We start from the raw sequence: 20,114 nt of genomic DNA, 5'->3' as shown, positions 1-20,114 counted from the left end.
ATGTTTCACTTCACTTTGTAGACTTGTCACTAATTGTGTTGGCTATTTTGGTCCATTTCACACCTATGTGTAAAAACAGGATGCTGACAAACTATTTTCAGTTAGTCATGAAGTCCGGGGCTAATGGCTCACGCTGACACCGAAACTACTCCTCCGCCCCGCTTTCAAAAATGCTCCTTGATCCGCCACCACAGCAAAGACATGCACACATACACACAACCGTACTTCTATCTTTGTGAGGACATTTCTTTGCATTCCCTTTACCCAAACCCTCACAACTCAATGCCTTAATTCTAACCTGAACCTTAAAACAAACTCAATTATACAGGCTTTTCAGGAAGTGAGGGCTGGACAAACATGTGCTCATTTTACAAAAATGTCCCCACTCAGACGGTCTAAAAGTCCAGTGGGTCCTCACAAAGATAGATGTATACACACACACACACACACACACTCACACATGCCCGTATTCAACTGAAGGCAGTTGCAGACGTTGCCTGAAACACGTTGCATCGTACCATTTTGACTCAGTTTTTAGCTGCTGAACTGGACCACACACACACACACACACACACACACACACACACACACACACACACACACACACACACACACACACACACACACACACACACACACACACACACACACACACACACACACACACACACACACAGCGAGTGAACTATATCAGCACAACAACCACGTGAAACATATTCAGCTCCGTTTAACAAGCAGGACACTTCACACTTGCTGCCAGAAGTTCCACACCAACGACGACATGGAATTGAAAAACAATTAAATAACACAATACTGTGTGAGAAAGTAATATGAACTTACAGCAGAGGTGCTCATTGTCACCGATCACCCAGGTACACAATCCTTTTGTTTTCGGAGAGCTTTTCTTTTGGTTCGGTCTTTCCTGTCGTGTTTGAGTCTTCGCCTGTCTTTTCATGTCACGCCACTTTTATCTGTGAAAGCCATTCATCTGTCCCTCTCGTTTCTGCCTGAGTCTACTTCCCCATTCTAGAGGGAAGCTGCACTTATCAGCCGTTACCATCACTCTGAGGCGTAGCAGCTCGAAATATTCACACCAGAACTTGTTGAAGAATTGCCACATTAACCAATGAGCAGCAGCGTCTGTCTGCAATGTTGTTAACCACCAGACAGAAGCTGGTGTGAGGATGATTTACTTCAGTTAAACATACGACACATGAGATAGTCCTTAGTACGGTACAGAAGTGTTGTACTTAATATAAAAGTACTCAATGAATAATAGCACCTTTAATGCTTTTGAATTTTTATTTTACTGGATTGTTATTATTCTGATATGCGGAAATATTATGGAGCAGTTCAGCTAATTTGAGAAAACTCGAAATGAATTGGTAAAAAAAAAAAGTATAAAAGTAAAACAATAACCAATAACCTAGTAGGACTTAACAAGACACGCCTCCAACCAACATCAGTTAGCATGAACACCTTGATACAACCTGCTGCTGTTGAGTGAGCAGAGAAGTTAAAACAGATCGCTTAGTCTATAACAGATTTTATAAAATGATGATATGCAAATTCTGAATCTGCACAATAAGTAAGTAACTGCCAAACAACAGCGATTTATCTGATTATTTCCTCAATAGTCTGAATAGTCATTTGGTCTCAAACATCAGGAAACTACAAAATAAAAGCACAAGAAAGAGTCAATGTGGGGTTAAAATCGTTTTGAATGATGAAAATGTAGAGTAGAAAACCCAGAGAACACCTGGGTCATTAACATGTGAGTGTGTATTATCTATAATTGGTGGACTTCCTGTGTCATGCATGTAGCACAGAATGAAAGCTGACACATGTAGGTCATGTAGGCATCTCCAACGGACCTGATGGGGGGGGAATCACTGCTTTGATCATGTGGGTATTTTTTATTTATTTTTTTGATGAGCAACATTAAATTTGAAACAGTGTGACGCAACGCTGAAGCAATGCAACCTTGAGTTGCAAAATGCTTATCCCTGGCAATCTGGATCACGCAGCTTGCGTCGCTTCGCTACGTAGATGACGTTCTGGATCCGGGTTCATTTCAGTCACCGACGGCATTAATTCCCTGAACCCGTACGTCTGTAACAACAGATGCACTTCCTCCCTCGAAGAGAAACTCTCGCAAGACCGAGTTTGCAAAAAAAAAAAAGAAGAAGAAGAAAAAAAGGACGGAATGAACGAAACAGTGGAAGTTTGACTGCGACAGCATCTGTGAGGTCAGCGAGGGGTTTAACGCTGATGAGAAGTTTCAGTGAGTGGTTTAAATTTAGCGATGTTTTGTAATGTTTTGGATTTAAAAAGAGTCCCCTGCCTCGCTCTGTGTGACCCTAATGGCTTCTGCTCATCTGCATCAGATCAAGAGGCATTACCTTGTTATTCCCTTCAGGGATTAGCCCAACAAAAAACACCATTTTGCGAGGTGCTGTGCGTGTGTGTGTGTGTGTGTCGGGGGGCAGTTCATACATTAATAAATAAATACATACGGCGGGGAGGTGGTCAGTAAACGACGGGGCGACTAGTAATCTCCTTTTTAATTTGTCCCTGCTTTAATCTGGAACGCGGTTCAGGCCGGGACACCGCGTACAATCTGAGGTAATCAACAAAGTGAGAAGTAGAGTTATTTTCTCATAGACTTCTATACAATCGGACCTCTTTTTGGAACAAGAGCTGCCCCCTGCTGGCCGATAAAAGAACGCAAGAAAGCATTCAGACCTTGAGGTCGCCGCCTGCAAACATTCTCATATTCTCACCGATTCATAAGTACAAACTTCCTCATGACAACAACCCTTGTATAAACGCACTAGGACTTTCCATCCATCCATCCATCCATCCATCCATCCATCCATCCATCGTCTACCGCTTATCCTGTATTCAGGGTTGCGGGGGGGCTGGAGCCGATCCCAGCTGTCATTGGGCGAAGGCAGGGTTCACCCTGGACAGGTCGCCAGTCTATCACAGGGCCGACACGTAGAGACAAACAACCATTCACGCTCACATTCACACCTACGGGCAATTTAGAGTCACTAATTAACCTATCCCCATCCTGCATGTCTTTGGACTGTGGGAGGAAGCCGGAGAACCCGGAGAGAACCCACGCTTACACGGGGAGAACATGCACTCCACACAGAAGGAACCCAAACCCGACCCGGGAATCAAACCCAGGACCCTCTCACTGTGAGGCGACAGTGCTACCCACTACACCACTGCAGCCCTGCACTAGGACTAATGAATGAATGAAAAAATAAGAAAAACAAATATTACGCCATGCTCCACTATGTTGAAATGTGATATTCAGTGGGATACCCTTCATTAGAAACCCTTCTCACATCAGCTTTACTTATAAGGCACTTTAAAAAAACAACACTGGTGATTCAAACAACGACAACAGAATTAAAAAGTGTAACTGGATGCTTTCCTTGGGTGTGCTTCCTGCAGGTTTCAGGTGAGGGTGGAGAAAACAACAACACGTAAGTCACATGTCCATGCAAGGGGAACCGCTGCTATTCATTTTGTCACCTCATCTTTTCATCCCAAGAAAAGACCCTGTGATTAGTGGCGTGGAAGATGGTCCCGTCACTAATGCAGGTGATGAGATTCATAATCGGGGGACCAAACCCTTAAAGTCCAGCAGTCTTACCTTGTGTGTTGCCCCGTTGCCTGCTGCAGGAAGCGGCAGCGACAGATGGCTGGTTTCTCTGGGTAACGTCTGCGGCTGTCCTGCACCGACCTGCAACACAAAGAAAACTCAGATTGTGAAACAGCACAGGTCTTAAATACACTCTGATCTCTTAACCCACACCTCTTTGACAGGATCATTCTACTGGTGGATACAGAGATCAACCTCATATCTGTCCATTAAATTTGTGACCAGATATGTTACCGGTTGCTAGAATGCTGCTAAAAGTTTCTGAAATCAAAAGAAGCAGCAGCGTTGCCTAACTGAGCTGTATTTCTTCCGTTAGGGGAGTAGAATATTTGTTTCACAATTAGTGCATGATGTTTTGTAGATGGTTAGGGTTGAGCAAAGTGCATCCAGACAGATGTTTCATAAACAGCTTATGTCAAGGTATCGGACGGGAAGAAGTGGCATGCCCTAACATTACGGTGGCTTATGTAAGTGGCTTTTTCTTGGTTGAGAACTCCCTGGACTCTCTGCTGGTTGCCTGGCACATGCACCAGGTTTCTTTTAACCTTTAACAGAGCCAGACAAGCGGTGCTGCTAAGGTTTTTTCATTGGGACGTTACTTATTCAGCAACTCTCCAGGTTCTCCGTGACTGATGAGTCTCCCCTGCATGCTCTAGACTCCAGCTTTCAGCCGGGGAAACCTGCCCTGTGATCACTGTGGAAAATATGAGCGCCAGGGTGCTCCCCTTTAGGTCTGATAAAGGTATTTGGGTGAAAATGTCCCTTGTAGTGCTGATACCAGTCAAACTATGTGAGCATATCAATGAGCAGACTCTTTTATTCTCCCCCCTGACCTTTGTCTATCCTCTCCTTTGAGGAAAAAGCTTTCATCCGGCTCCTGAAAAACACCAGCCTTAGCAAAATTAAATTTCAATGAAAGACAAAAAGGAAAAACCAGGGAGGAGTTAACACGCAGCGAATGGACGGCGGCCGTGGGCGGAGCTTTACCATGCTGGGGGCTCGTCCACGAGCCCGGCGAGGGGGTTTCCACGACCTCTCCTTGGTGATGCTATTGACGTAGTAGAATCTCCCGGTGGGCAGGTACGTGTATTGCTCCCACAGGTCCATGACCTGGTGGGGCTGCTGACCCGGACCAGGGCTGGGGGGCTCCAGCTGGGACAGACGTGTCTCCGGCTGCATTTCAGTGTAAAGGGGTGAGTCCTGCCAGGACAGCTGGGACAGGTAGGACTCTGCTGGGACCTTGTCGGTAGAAACAGTGGAGAGGGAAAGGAGGAGGAGAGTGGTGGACAAAAACATGAGACTTGAATGTGCAACAACATGACTCAATAGTTCCATGGAACTAATTGGACATAAATTAATTGATGCTAACTATTTGCATTTGTTCGGGACTATTTTCAGCTGCGGATTAATGCAAATGTGGTGCTCTAACAAGTTTTTACAGCAGCTGGATGATGCATGTGACAGATAGATAGATAGATAGATAGATAGATAGATAGATAGATAGATAGATAGATAGATAGATAGATAGATAGATAGATAGATAGATAGATAGAAAGATAGAAAGATAGAAAGATAGATAGATAGATAGATAGATAGATAGATAGATAGATAGATAGGCGTTGTAGCTGCAGATATTGCTTGATTGAGTTCATTGTGTTTTTTTGGGTGTGTGTGTGTGGGTGTGTGTGTGTGTTCAGACGGCACAAACACATCTCAGATGAAGACACAAAGGCAAACACGTAAATCCCAACCGCCTCTTGCTATGGAATAACACTGGTCAGGCCTCGGATTAACACGGAGCTTATAGAAACGCGTGCGCTCACCCAGATAGAAAGGACATCTACAAATCCAATGAAATTAATTGAAGAGATATGCGTGGAGCGTCATCTTTTCCACGAAATATAGCTGAGACATAATTCACTAACTGATTGACTGGCTAGCTGGTTGATCCCGGTTACATAACACATAGTTTGTGTGTATGGATGCATGCCAGTGTTTATGGTAGTTTTCTCCAGGGGGCAGCACTGAGTCTCCAGCTCACCTGAAGCTTCCTGCCTCACAGTTTCTTACCGTTCGCCTCAGTGGTTCGATCAAAACACCTCAACAGGACCGAATGGGGCCATGGTTGATTACAAATATGGAATTCAGAGCACTTTTACTTCAATAGTTTGCTTCTATAACACTCAAAAGGATGTGCTGTATGGTAGCTGTCGATAGAGAATTTTAAAATATAAACATACAGAAGTTTGTTTCTAAAAATTTGAAAATTGTGTATCCAAAAAATACAATATACAAAATAGACTTAGGTCTATTAATAAACTGGTCAAATAGGATAGCTATACGTATAAAAACACCTCAAATGTAATTTTTTTTAGACCAGAGAATAAATCCCATGTAAAACATTACAATACAATAACTTCTTGGATTCCTGCTGCTATAAAAGATATAAAGACAAGCAGCTGAAGATGAACAAACATGGCAGAGAAGTCATAATCACTAAGATCGTTACCCGTTTGTCGTTTCCAGAACGACGAACTCGACATTCTGAGCGAAAGCAAGTTTGCCGACTCCATGATCTCATTGAGAATTTACCTCCATTTCAGACACTTCTTCCATTCTCACCCTCATCAACGCCGTGATCAAGCGCTTATTCACAGCTGGTGGCACGCTCATTGTTATTCTAACACAAAAGGGCATAACCAAGAAAGGGAAGCTCTATATATAGACAAGAGAACTGGTTGGGCTGTGCGGTGTAAAACTGCAATTTCGTGTGACTGGTACGATGAGAAAAGAGGCATATGTGACAGATACTCGCTCTCTCCCTGGGTTTTTCCCGTCTCTCGGTCATTCACGTTATGGTATATCCACATCATGGTACTTTTGCTCTAAAGGGGAAACCAGGCTTTCACTCCCAACATCAGTGGCCGAGCTCACTGTTGCTCTTGTGTATTACAAGAGCCCTGCAGCCACGTTGCACAATCTTAGAGTGGAGGCTATTATAGCGTGGTAATGTTGATTTGGTATGAGATGTTCAGGTGTGCGCAAACTCATTTAGGCAAAAGGGCCATAAAAACACCGTTTAAAAATCAGTCCAGTTTATCTCTTCAAATGGGATTCCACCGCCTGGAGGACGAAATCCAAATTTAAATTCATCATCACTGTGGCAGTGAAGGGTGAGAGTTTTCTGGCATTATGACCTGGGTGTGGCCGACATGATCCTGGTCACTGGTATTAAAGGCTTGAGCAGAGGAGTTCCTCAGGGGGCCGAAACAGAGACGGGGGGGAAAAAAGAGCACTGTCATTTCCACTGAGATCACAGCTCTCCAGAGTCGGGAATCACCGGTGCATGCATGGTTCAGTGGAAGCTCGGCTGTGGGAGATTTCCCTCACGGAGAGAGAGAGAGGTAACCTTCAGTATTTCTCTCGACAACGATGCCTTCTGTAATCCCCCCCTGATGTAATACAGGGAAGCTCCACAATGCTGACTTGATTGCTGCTCTCGGAGGATTATTGAGGTCAAGCACAGACGTAAATCAAATGCAACCTCTGGAGACGTCTGGTGGGATCGCACAAGGGGGATTTTCCTCCAATTTAGTTTGAAAAAGCTCTCAATAACTATACTTAAATCTTAAGACAAACAAAAACACTTATAATTTAACATTTTTCTAATAATTATTTATCGAGTTAAACCTTACAGTCTCAAGGCTAAAAACAACTTCCAGCTGGTTTATTACAATTTGGGTGTGATGACGTCTAAATCCACAAGATTAGAGTATTTGCTAATGAGAGGAAGTCAAAATTGATCTAAACCCACACTTCCTTAAACACCAGCGACATGTGATGGACTGGTCTGTCCTGTTTTTTCTTATTTGCCTCACTGTTCTCCACACTATTCCGGATCAGAGGAGGCATGAACTAACAGTTCAATATGACAATTAGCATTTATACATTTTCCCCGAGGAGAAACTGCTATCAGATGAAAATATCTGTCGCCTTAAACCTGTTAAACTCTTAATCATGGTGGTAGTAGGTCTGACGTTCATTCCAAAAACTTTAATTAATCTGTTTTATTGCCCTGATCCCTTATTGTATTTGCTTGCTGAACTTTCTCTACAGAAATGGGAAATTAAAAGTCAATTTGTGCTTTGTTTTCAAGAGAAATACCGAAGATAAGCTCAGGAAAATATATTTCAATGGGATTCAAATATTTTATGTTCTACCTTTGCTGGTGTAACTGAAATCTACACTGATACAAACTGATACATACAGTGCGAAAGTCAAGAGACAATAGAAAATAAGAACATTTACAATAGAAAATATGACAAAATATAATTACTGTATAAAAAACAGATCTGTTTTTAAAGTGGAAGAGTTGTTTTTTTGTGGGACTGTAGAAAATATTGAGCAGAGGAAGTGAAAAGGTTCACAGTACGAAGTATAAGAATGTGCATGTTGGGAGAGAGTAGAGATGTAACATAACATGAGATGATCCGTTAAATTGAAACATCGTTCTATTGCATTAAATGTATTAGTGGCTATCAATGTGAGAATATCTTTGGTCAGACTTCTGCCATCAGTTATTTGGTGAGAGGCATCGATCTCACTGGTACAAAGGTTTACTCCAACATTATTGATACAAACATGCCCTACTTTGGTTTAACTGAAAGGAATCTCTCGTGTTTTTCAACTTCTCATATTTATCTCTGACTGTTGATCACTCTGACTTCAAACTTTTACTCAACATGATTGTTGTAATGGATCCTGGTTGAATAACAAAGCGTGCCAGGCTCCTGCAGCTTTCCAAAAAACAAAACATCTGTGGAAGGTTTTTAGGGCTTGCCTGTTCCTACCTGCAGGTGGTTCTTCTTGCCGGAGGCTCCCACCATGTCCCACTGGCTACAAGACTTCTTGGGCATCCTGTGGTTGCCGCGAGCACTGAAGCCGCCGCCCACCTCATCGTAAGGGTTCTCCATCAGGTTTTCCGGCAGGTTGCTGGAGCTCTGGCTCCGAGTGATCATGGGAACCACCCTGGGCTTCGCTGGTGCCGTTTGCGTCGCCGTGGCAGCCGTGGGGCCCCCGGGGACCATTAGATGTCCCGATGGGGAGGTGGGTGAGTTGGGGGTGAAGGTGAAACCAGACCAAAGAGGCAGCGTGGGGAAGCGACCTCCACCCCTGCTGGTGTTGTTGTCCAGCCCCCGGAAGGCACTGTTGGAGTTGAGGTTTTCCATGGAGTGGAAGATGGGTTTGTTCACTGGGAGAGGAAGGCAAATCAATGAGGACCATATTTACCTTTAACCTTTTTCTCCTCTCATAATATAGAATTAACCTGGTTTTCTCAGACTCTCCGTCGTCCTCTCACACTTTACCTTGACGCTGTTCCTTATAGCTCGTCTCATTGGTGTTGGGAGACGGCGCCGCCCTCGGCAGGATCCTGAGGTTGGAGTTCAGCGAGGCGGATACGACCAGGCGCTGCGGCGAGGGCGTCGACGCGATGGGCACCTCCGTCACATACGTGGCAGGAACATACAGCGGCTTTGTTTTACTGGCCGCCCCAATTCGCCGCACCTGCCAACAGAACAGATTTCAAAAATGCCATTGTGTCCCGCGTAGATCCACTTAGTTCAGCCGAGCGTCGACCGACGCAGCTGAGGCCCGAAAGCTGTGCCCCAAAGTCAATATGCTGTACAACTGCATATCTACTAAATCCACCACAAATGGGATTGATCCTGAGAGACACAATCAGGGTTCTAATGCTGACAAAAGCAAATGTTTTTATTCCAAATGTGAACCCTTTGGTTCTAAAACAAAACGTAGATGAACTGTCTTCTCACCTGCCACCAGTCGGTGTTTGTCTTTTTCAGGAGAATGAAGCGTTCGCCCTCCCTGATGCAGACCTGCCGTCCATCAGCGCCGCGGTAGCTGTAGTCATACTGGGCCTCGAGGACCACCGTGCCGCTGGGGACCCCACACACCGTCATGCCCCCGGAGGTCGCCACAGGCGCTGCAGCCGGCTGCTGGTGCCCCACAGAACGCCGCCAAGACCCAGACAGCATGGCTCTCCACGCACGTCCTGTTCAGCAAGCTGGCCTGGAGGCGTGCTGAAGGTGGATACTGGTGATACTGGTCGGGTTAGCACAGGGCAGGTGAGACTGGAGCCAGGCCAGACCCATGCTCTTAAAGAGAGGGAGAGGGAGAGAGAGAGAGAGAGAGAGAGAGAGAGAGAGAGAGAGAGAGAGAGAGAGAGATTACTGAAGCTGTCAGAGAACAATGAAAATATGTGAACCGGCCGGAGTGCAGCTTCAAAGGGAGAGAACATCAATTCATTTAGTGCTAAAAACTGGAAGTCAATCCGGGGAAAATCAACATAAAAAAGAATAATTAAAAAATGACAATGACTAAAAGCTTCCAGCTTCTCTTTCTTTTAAAGGATCGGACAGTTGGTCGGACAAAACAAGTCATTGAAAAATGTGAAGGGCATTTTGTCACCATTTTCTGGCAACAAGGACAAAACGTTTTCACTTTCTGGTGAATTGGTAAATAAGAAGATCGATATCGCGCTTTAGTTAAACATGAAGCTTCAGCCAGCAGCTGGTTAGCTTAGCACAAAGACTGGAAACGGGGGGAAACAGCTAGCGGACTCTGTCCAAAAATCCACCAACCAGCAGCTCTATAAACTCAATAATCAGCACGTCATGACTTGTTTGTTAAAGTAGTAGAAGTAGTTAAGTAGTTGCTGGTTGCCTGGCAACTGCTCACAGCCTTTATGTTAAACCAAGCTAAGCCCAGTGGACACATGAGAGTGATATGCATCTTCTCCATTCATCTTAACCAATGAAACTGTTGTTTTCAGATTAATCAATGATGAAAACAATCTTTAAGTTCAATTTACAAATCACAAAAAAAAGATATAATAATCTGCTTGTTTCAAAATGCTATAAAGCTGTAACCACCACATTATAATTATATAATAACTAGCCAGATCCAATATGAGTGAACTTGACACACGGAGATGAAATGTCACTGCAGATATTTGCACAGCGCCACTCTTCTGTCGTCCCTTCATGCCGGTAGAACCGAGAGACACGTGCGAGTGAATAACTCGTGCGTTCGGGGGAAGCGAGGGGCAGAATACCCGAAAATAGCAGCTTTCTCCGTCTCTCCACCTGAGCCAGCATCCCCCAGCTAAACCCGTGCTCTACCCAGCCAAGGCCCGCTTACATAAGAGCATCTAACTTTCTGCCAGACACATACAGCCTCGCACAACATGCAACCATGACACTGGAACAACCCTGGGCACCTAGCAACAGTGCTTCAGTCACAGTCAGGGCCAACCCGTCTCAGTCTGGGCGAGAAGAGGGGAGGAATACAAACAAGAGAGGTCCCAGACATTTAACAGAGACATGCATGTTTATGACTGAGGGATTGATTTTTAAACTGTGGATGGACAAATGGAAGGAGAAAAGTCTGAATGACCCGGATATAACATGGAGTGCAATCAGAGCAGATAGTCAGGAGGAAAATACAAAAGAATTAGAGAAGCTGGGATGAGGAGGAATGGATGACGCTGGATGGAGCTGTGAGCCATGTGAAGGCGATGGAAGAGAGGGAAGGGTTAGCTGGCTCAACTTTGATAATCCCACTGTTATTAAAGCACAGGAATGAATCTGTGACCCCCACGGCTGCAGAGAATTACAAGTGAAATCCCTCAGCACCAGCATATGGGGCCCAAGCACTGCCTGGCCTTTCTGGCCAGATAGCCAAACCTCATCAAAATGGAATAAATAAATATATCTATATATAATAAATACCATCTTGTCAAATGTGCAGCTGAACTCAGGAGGGAGAGGGACAAAAAAAAAAAAAAAAAAGAGTCAGAGAGACGAGGCGAGCGAGCAAACAGGAAGCTGCACAAACGCATCAAGGTGCAACCACAGATTGGGTCATATCCTCTCTATCTTGCTATTTGTTCTTCTGCTGCGAAACAGTACAGGCAGTACAGTCACAGCCAATAGAGCCTGTCGTGCTGAAACACAGTAAGAGATGCTGAGTAGACAAAACACCAAGCTGAGCCTCGAAGCACAGAGCAGTAGTCGGTTTTAGCTTAACTATTAAAATGTAGTATTTGGCCAGGCTGGGAAGAATGACATCATAGCCGCGGCCAAAACAGCACAAAGCAGTGTCGATTCATACAAACCCGTCCAAGATTGTTATCGTGAGTTCATCTCCCCACGCGGACAGGAAGAGCTCGTCTGCCTCTGCTGCACACCTGTCTGTCTTTTCCTGTCTGTCTTCACCGCTCACAGAATCAGAGACCAACTGTGGGACTTTGTGTGACCTCATTTGTTGAGTTCAGGCTGAACACAGTTGCTGTGTGGTTCCAAATCACTCACTAGTACAAATGTACACAGGAGGCTTCATTGTGTCATGTGCAAATTAGGCCGTTACAGCAGGGTTCATGCATTTCAACCGTGCTGCCAGAAGGCAACCGCTCAGACTGCTTGCTAAAGAGAGTAATGGTGTAGTCCTTCCTCACTCCATGATTGTAGTTCATCACATACATAAAGACTGTTTGACTAAAGATCTGCTGTTATTTTACCACAAGCAGCGAAACAGCGAAGGCGTGAAGAAAACAAGAGAACAAATTGTGGTGATGTGCAAAGACAAAATGAGGCCAGACTGTTTCCATTTGCGGGTCAGATGGCAGCGGAGAGGGCACTGGCGTCACACGCCCAAACATACAGAGAGGCCCATATGGCGGATGAGTACAGACGCAGGCTCCCCGCCACAGCTGATGAGAGGCAATGATCGTTTGGTGCCAGGGGCTGAGGGCACGGGGCTTATGTTGTTGTGTCAACATGACAAATGGAGAGAGATTGATGGACAGAAGGAATAATTAAAATAAAAATAGAGGAGAAAAGAATAGGAAAAGAATCAGAGCAACAACAACAACAACAAAAACAGACAAGAGGAGAAACACTCAGAGAGAGTGCTTCATGCTATTTCACTCCAACTCAGATGGAGAGTACACAATTTGTGCATGCATGCGAGACAGACAGAGAGAGATACAGACAGACAGACAGACAGACAGACAGATGGGGGGGGGGGGGGGGGGGCATGAGTGACTCACCATGGTCCTGAAGTGAGAGAGTCTCAACAAGGTCACCAGCTCACTCTGCGGTCAAATCCATGCATGCAGCTCCATCGATAAACCCTAAAACCAAAACAAAACCATTAGAAAGGTATACACACACACACACACACACACACACACGCTCACACACACACACACACACACTGCAGGGATGCGATCCGGCCTCCACTCATTGAACCGTACCTTCCCCCCCCCCCGTTTAGACGGCATTTGGCCCGAGAGATAAAACGAGCAGAGGAAGTGAGAGAGCGGGAGCGTCAGCTGGCTTTTACCCATTCATGCAAATAAATGTTTGAAGTTGAGGAAGAGGAACACGGCGAGAGTGAGAACCAGAGAGGTCTTGTGTGCTGAACAAACATAAACACCCGGCAGCCCCACTTTATTGATCAGGGCGATCGATCCACACGCACAGAGCCGGCTATTCAACAGTTCCACCACACAGTTAGCAAATCCACCAATCGGATGTTAGCAGTGGGTCAGATGACCTCATGTTCATCCAAATCATGTCAGGATGTGTTGTTTTATTTAAAATGTTTACTATACCAGACAGAATGATCAGTATAAAGGATGTGATGCCATACCAATTACATTTTGAGTCAAGCCAGCACACCAGAAAGGCCACTCGATTAACTACTTTAGGGAGGATTATAGGCGCCCCTGGTTGTTACACACGTAGCATACATACATTTTTAGATTTACTTCCTCTCAAAATGCATTTGAAGCTGGCTTGAGATTGGGAATCCATCACAGAGTGAACACATAAAAGATTAAAGACACCCTCCAGACATGTTATTTTTATACATGAAAATATCCTCCTTTTGAATAATAATTTTGTTTCAACACAAAAATGTGATTACCTAAAAAATCTTAAAAATTACATGAATTCCTTTGCCGTCATTAAAAATGCAGAGTATGCAAATGTCCATTTCAAAATTGAAACCAAAAACGAGACGTCTCCTACTTTACCAAAAAGGTTCATTTCTAGCATTTACGTTGGGGTTCCACAAAACACACACCAAACCGGCTCAGGTGTCAGATTTAAAAGGTGAGTAGAGCAAACATCCCCCTCCAGCAGAGGAATGTGAAAACAGCCTTGTGGTGTCGAACTCTGCACACATACGTCCTTCTGCACGCTGAAGGTCAACGTGATGCCAAGTGATGTAACCATGAGCAAAAACACGTTAACATTGACATCGCGTCATGAGCAGCTTTCTTTGTTAGCGTGTTCTGATCGGAGGGGGGGGGGGGGGGGAGCATTAGTGAAAACCACCTTAAGGGAACCACCTTAAGATAATGTCATCATGACACCCTTGAAAATCCCCCGAGGCTCACAGACAGCTTCGTCACTCATTGACAAGTTTATTGCCCACAGAGATGGTTTAAGATGGCAGGGCCGATCACACAGCGGGGACGGAAGTGTGTGTGTGTGTGTGTGTGTGTGTGTGTGTGTGTGTGTGTGTGTGTGTGTGTGTGTGTGTGTGTGTGTGTGTGTGTGTGTGTGTGTGTCGGACGTGGAAAGTTGGATGTCATATCATATCCATATTCATTCCATACGTTTGAAGTGGAAAGAGGGCAGCTTTAATAATCATGGCTACATGGTCTTCAAAGAGAGATGAGACATGGGGAAGAGGAGTATAGAGTGAATGAGGAACATCAAAGGGCTGGTGCGTGCACTCCCACATCCGTGTACACACAGCAAACACACACACGCGCACGCACGCACACACACATTGTACTGTATTTACATATGAATGTCAATAACCAAAGGGTTTACAGGAAAATGAGAGTGAAGGTGACACTGTTCAGTAACTTTAATTACCACCAGAATAAGTGTAACACTTAAAAGCCAATATCTATGTCAGCCGAACAGCTGCTGCCGGTTCTTCGCGGTGACACCACGAGCCGTGCCGTTGGTGCGTGACCGCCATTGTTTCACATACAAACGAGCGCTGGGTGGTTTGGCCCGACTCTGAGTAGGTGAGGCTGTGCGAGGTGAAGCGTTGCATCAGGCATCCACATCATTACCGGTAAAAAAGGAGCAGTAACACAGCAGCATATCGTGAATTAAGCAAAGAGTTCCATCTCTTTTCCTTAAAAATCGACGCAAAACCACACCATGAGATCTAAACTACAGCTGAAACACATTCAACGATCACAGGAATAAACTTTGAGCGTACTTTTAGAAATTAGCAACCACACATGTAATGAGTCAAGTCAAATTTGTCTAAATAAATAACCCCGTTGTCTCAGAAGGCTTTCAGTATGTAGGAAGGCCTCAGATGTCAATTCAGACACAAACGATAAGAAATCCTAATATTTATTAATGACCGATCTTCTAGCCCGACATCAGTCCACTCTCAGCCGCGGTACTACTGAGGACAGCCATGGAGAGCGTTCAGTTCGTCTATGGATGTACAGTTAGAACTACTAGCGCTGATGTCTCTCTCCATATGAGACACGCGCCTCAAGCCAAAACAGCCTTTCATCCTCCCAAAAGCCATGCATTATTGATGATTAGACCAGGGAGAGACACTGAAACACACACTGCTTCTCCCAGCGTGACAGCTAGCTGCCTGCGTGAACGTGTGCATGAATGCATTTCTGTGTGTGTGTGTGTGTGTGTGTGTGGAAACAGGTGGGCTGGATTCCTTCAGTGATTAGCTGTGTAAATTGTCAGCGGGCCAATCAAAGCACAGATGTTGACAGTGCAGCAGCCATTGGCTCTCGCTCTCTCCACTATCATCATGACAACAAGCCCTGCGACCGACTCCCCATCTCCAGCGGCTCCAGCCGGCGCGTTATCCGTTTCTTGTTGCACATAACAACATTTCACATGTGTGATGCCATCATTTCAAGCGTTTGCTGACGCAACACTCGTGTTTACAATGAACCCCGCAGCCGGCATCGACACATCGCAAACTTCTTCAGAGAGTTCACTCTCAGAATATTCCAGCTCTCATTTTTTAGCCCCATTCTGAATGCAAACAACAAAAACAGGCGGACCGGCGTCTGCTAGTGAGGCGATGTCGTGCTGGATTGCTCGGAGGGCATTTTAAAACCCTTGAATGAATTAATTCAAGCATCACATTTTAAATTAGTATGCATTTTATAGGGGGGGTGGAAGATGAAAAATATGCTGCTACTATACTAGTTAAATAAGGTTATTTCAAGATGTGAAAAAAGCTTCTTACTGTATTCAATAAGCAGCTTTTCTTATGAGGAAATACAGCAACGAAATTTCACCTTACTGAAATTGAGAAATTTAAATTGATTTCCAAGATGTTCTTCATTACTGTTTTCCGTATTAAATTAAATTATTATACTGAAATTATTGATTCATCATTTTGACCAGAAAATTAGCTTGTTTCGTCCAATTAATGGTCTTAAATTCAGGAATATTTCATTTACAATGCTATAGAAACGCAGTAAAGCCAATGAATGCTTGAAAATGATTTAAAAGCTTCACCGATTATCAACCTTTTTAGCATTTTCCCCATCAATCAACTCAATTCAGCAGTATAGGAAAGATTCATTATTTCAAGATTCTGTCGTTATGTCCTACTCAAAATAAGTCAGACTATTTTATGACTGAATAAGACTAAAGTTTCCATGATAAAGATGGTGAAGCGCATTCATTTCTGTGTGCAGCTGTCAAACAGAATAAGAAGTGTTACACATATTGGTTATTCTATGTGATATACACCCAGAATTAACCATAATCCTGTTTTATTCCCAATTTAAGTGATGATTGACCAACATGGCTCACGCTGCTGCTAAAAGTTCTCCATCAATTGTCAATTAACGGACAACAAACCGTTCTCCTTTCACCATTTTCCCACATTATTTCCGCACTTGAAGAAAATAAAATGTAAGGCAGAAGTCAAAAAAGGGTCTTTTGGAGAATAACAAAATAAAGCTGCGCTCTCCGTCTGGGCTGGCGGGTTGTTGCTGAGCCTGTGGGAATGTGCGGTACATTGATGCTTCTAATGAAGAGCGCTGAGCTCCATTGATCCACCGGGGATGAGAGTGAGCTGTCAAAAGCTATCAGGCAAGTCAAAGACCCACTTTCAGCCCCGTGCAGCTGAAGAGAGCACGATACTGGCGGTGCACAAGGAAGAGCAGCTAAAGCTCCCAAGGCAAACTCTGCAGAGGAGAGGCACACATGCAGACACGGCTTTGATGCCTTCACGGGGTTAACGGAGAGTTATTGGTTCAATAAAGAAACATTACACACAGAAGAAGAGTTGGGATGTGTCACACGGTTGAGGAGTGTTTACCCATGGTGCCTTAAGGTCTGTTAATTCAATTAAATATTTTCTAAACCCAGCATTCCTTCTTAAACGTATACGTGTAAGCAGACATGAGCTGCAACAAAACAAACAAAAAAATGTATAATATATTGAAGAATAGCAGCAAATCCCTTTTAAAAAGCTGAAACCAGAGCTTCTGCTTGAAAAAGTATCAAAATTATGAAGCAATTATTAAATATTTGTCATCTACATTTCTGATCATAGAACAAGCTGTTTCAGCTCTGATGCAAACTGCATTTTAAGTGGCGTGATGTCATAATATCAAATATGTAAGCGTGTCCGACAGTGTAATATTTATACTCTCGTCTGTCTGGCGTGACGTTTATATCGCCGCCCTTTTGCGTCATCGTACAAGCCAGTGAAATCACTAATCATTGCACAGATACTAAAAGTAAATACAGGATTAAGCTGGATTAAAGCAGAGCACAGATGTGAGTGTAAGGGAAGCTACTATACTCTACAGTATCTGTGACGTGATAAGACGCTTTCCACGTCGGCAATACAGTACGAGGAGCAAACAGGAGCCCCGGGTTTAAGCTGTAACAACTGCAGCTTCCGGAATGACCCACAAAGTTAAAACCACAGTTTCAACAAAACACTGAACATTATAAATGTCGTGAATAGAGGATGTATTACAGAGCTGTTTTATTAATCTGCATCAGTTTCAGCTCAGTGTACAGAATACCGTCATAAATACACCATCAATCTTTATACAAACCGTTCAAGGCTCCCCCTGTGCTCTTGAAATTACACCGCACCACAACTTTGGGTCTTGAGATTTGTTTTGAGAGACAAATGTGGTCACAAGTGAGAAAAAGGTCGAGGAACTCTAAGACCAGAGTAGTTAACCACCATGTGATTTGAAGAGACAGAGGAGTATTTGAACACCAAAGAAAATCCACCTCTAAAAAGGTCAGATCGTTTATTTTGTGGGACCAAATGTTACAAAAACTGCACGTAGAGACCCGATTGCATTGTGGCCATCACGTGGGCTGTAACACACATCTCACACCAGACGTGCGAGACTTGCTCAAAGCAGCAGAATAATCTGACAAGCAACGCGTCACAAAACGTTTCGCTTTGACACTAGTGCTTCCACAGCAGCAGTCTGTGGATGCACACCAGCAATTACAGCGCACTGGTTACCCTCCTGCTAATGCCGCACATGGTACGGGGAATTTTTAATCAGCAAAAGTTGCAACTGGGGAATAATCTTTCAAGCCCGTGTCGTCACAGGCTGGCGAAAAAGGGGAGCAAATCTCCTGATTTGCATGGACTTAAAGATTATGAAACAGTAAAAATGCAACGCGTCAAACCGCTTCCATCACGTCCTGTGGTTAACCCGTCCGTGCACTACACCGAGAGGCAAGTCAACGTCTCTCACGGTAGCATGCAAATAGTTTCTGCATGGAGGTCTGTCATATGGAAAGTGTTATTATCATCGTGACATTTAATGACTGGGAAATGGAGATGACCGAAAATGAGGTCATAGGAGGTCACCACATACAGTACATGAGAACGCATCATCCTCTGAAAGGAGTATAAACATGAATTAAAATAAAGAATGACAGTATATTTGATATCAAAAAGGTGTGTGTGTGTGTGTGTGTGTGTGTGTGTGTGTGTGTGTGTGTGTGTGTGTGTGTGTTCAGGGCGGCAAAGGAAACTTAAGTCTATACGAGTTTGTGGCTCTCGTGCGGTGCCTCCACTGAGTTTAAGCGGCAACATGTGGTTTGACACCATGAGGTGCCAAAATTACTGAAATAGAAAGGCTACTTTTTCCAAAACAAGTAATTGCTGTGTGATGCGTTTGTGGAGGCGGGACCTATGATGGTTAACTAATAGAGTTACTGTATTTGTATACAACTTTTTTTTTTTTTTTTTTTTTTTTTTTTTTTACACAAACTTTACAGAAGATGGCAGCAATATGATGTATTGTATATTAATTATTAAACAATTAAAGCATTCAAATTAATAACATTTATATATTAGAATGTATTTATTTTGTATTATTTATTTAACTTTAACAAAGTATAAAAAACATCCAGAAATGTCCGCAATGGTCTTCACTGAGTAAATAAAAAGGGGGAAAAAAAGGGAAAAAAGATCATTAAAGCCACGACCTACGTTGTGACAATATTATTATTATGAATTAGTGATCAGTTTGAGTCAGAAGTCACTTATTTCAACTTTGATTCAACAACTTGAAACGTAGTTACTAAAATCTAAATATTTTTATATAAATCATAATATTTCGTGAATGTATTTAATTAATTGCCTACTTTAACAAACTAAACCATATCCAGCAGCCCGAACAGTAGAATAAAAATACCGATCCGGGGTGAACAACAGAAGAAGACATTTCCTGCAGTGATGTCATATTTCACAGCAGAAATCCAACTAGTCTCCCAGGTCTGTCGACCAAAACATTCAGCAGAATCTTTGCATGTGATGGACACATTACTCACCTTGCAGCGACGTGACTGCAGCTCAATTGAGTGTTTTTTTAAGTGAACTGCAGAGAGAGCAGGAGTTGCGCCTTTTTCTCGCGACAGGAATTCAAATATTGATAACTTCACACGTCATCTGGGTAAACGGACGCACAGATAAAGAATCCGACGTGCACTTTTTTGCAAAATAAACAATCATACATCGGCACTAAGTTGCCCGATGTAGCCCATGACGGTACATCCTCCTCCTGGCGCTTTAAACGGATAGAAAATAGCTTTCGCCGTGAGGGTTTGGTGCTTTAAGATTGGCTACGAGCGCCACGATATGATTTCACGCTGAACCAATCAGATTACAGGTGGCGCTGGGGAGCGCGCATTTTATTACAGGGCGTCGCCCGTTCGAGAATCCGGCTCGCGAGAAACGAATCCCGCCCGGCGGCGCCACGGAGAAACAAAGGCAAGCGTATCTCTATTCTTGTCAAAAATTACGACCCGGGAAGTGGCGCGTGGGAAGTGTAGTCCAT

General features: G+C 43.9%; 1 protein-coding gene across 4 annotated transcripts in view; it reads right to left on the bottom strand.

The window, feature by feature from the left end:
• arhgap9 (Rho GTPase activating protein 9) overlaps nt 1–19,846 on the bottom strand; it is a 33,992-nt gene extending 14,146 nt beyond the window's left edge. For all 4 annotated transcript variants that reach the window (XM_084021141.1, XM_084021142.1, XM_084021143.1 and 1 more), the window contains exons 1-7: nt 19,609–19,846; nt 12,807–12,890; nt 9,511–9,852; nt 9,046–9,244; nt 8,530–8,930; nt 4,667–4,918; nt 3,671–3,760 (exon numbers count right to left, since the gene is read on the bottom strand). In XM_084021141.1, the coding sequence (XP_083877267.1) occupies nt 3,671–3,760; nt 4,667–4,918; nt 8,530–8,930; nt 9,046–9,244; nt 9,511–9,732 (1,164 nt within the window). In that variant the 5' untranslated portion in view covers nt 9,733–9,852; nt 12,807–12,890; nt 19,609–19,846. The remainder of the gene's footprint in view (nt 1–3,670; nt 3,761–4,666; nt 4,919–8,529; nt 8,931–9,045; nt 9,245–9,510; nt 9,853–12,806; nt 12,891–19,608) is intronic.
• Nucleotides 19,847–20,114: the final 268 nt, after the last annotated feature.

Source organism: Eutrigla gurnardus (assembly GCF_963514095.1).
Source record: "Eutrigla gurnardus genome assembly, chromosome: 2".
Lineage (NCBI taxonomy): Eukaryota > Metazoa > Chordata > Actinopteri > Perciformes > Triglidae > Eutrigla > Eutrigla gurnardus.
Note: the sequence above shows the minus strand (reverse complement) of the source record. Positions and strands in the feature narration are given on the sequence as shown.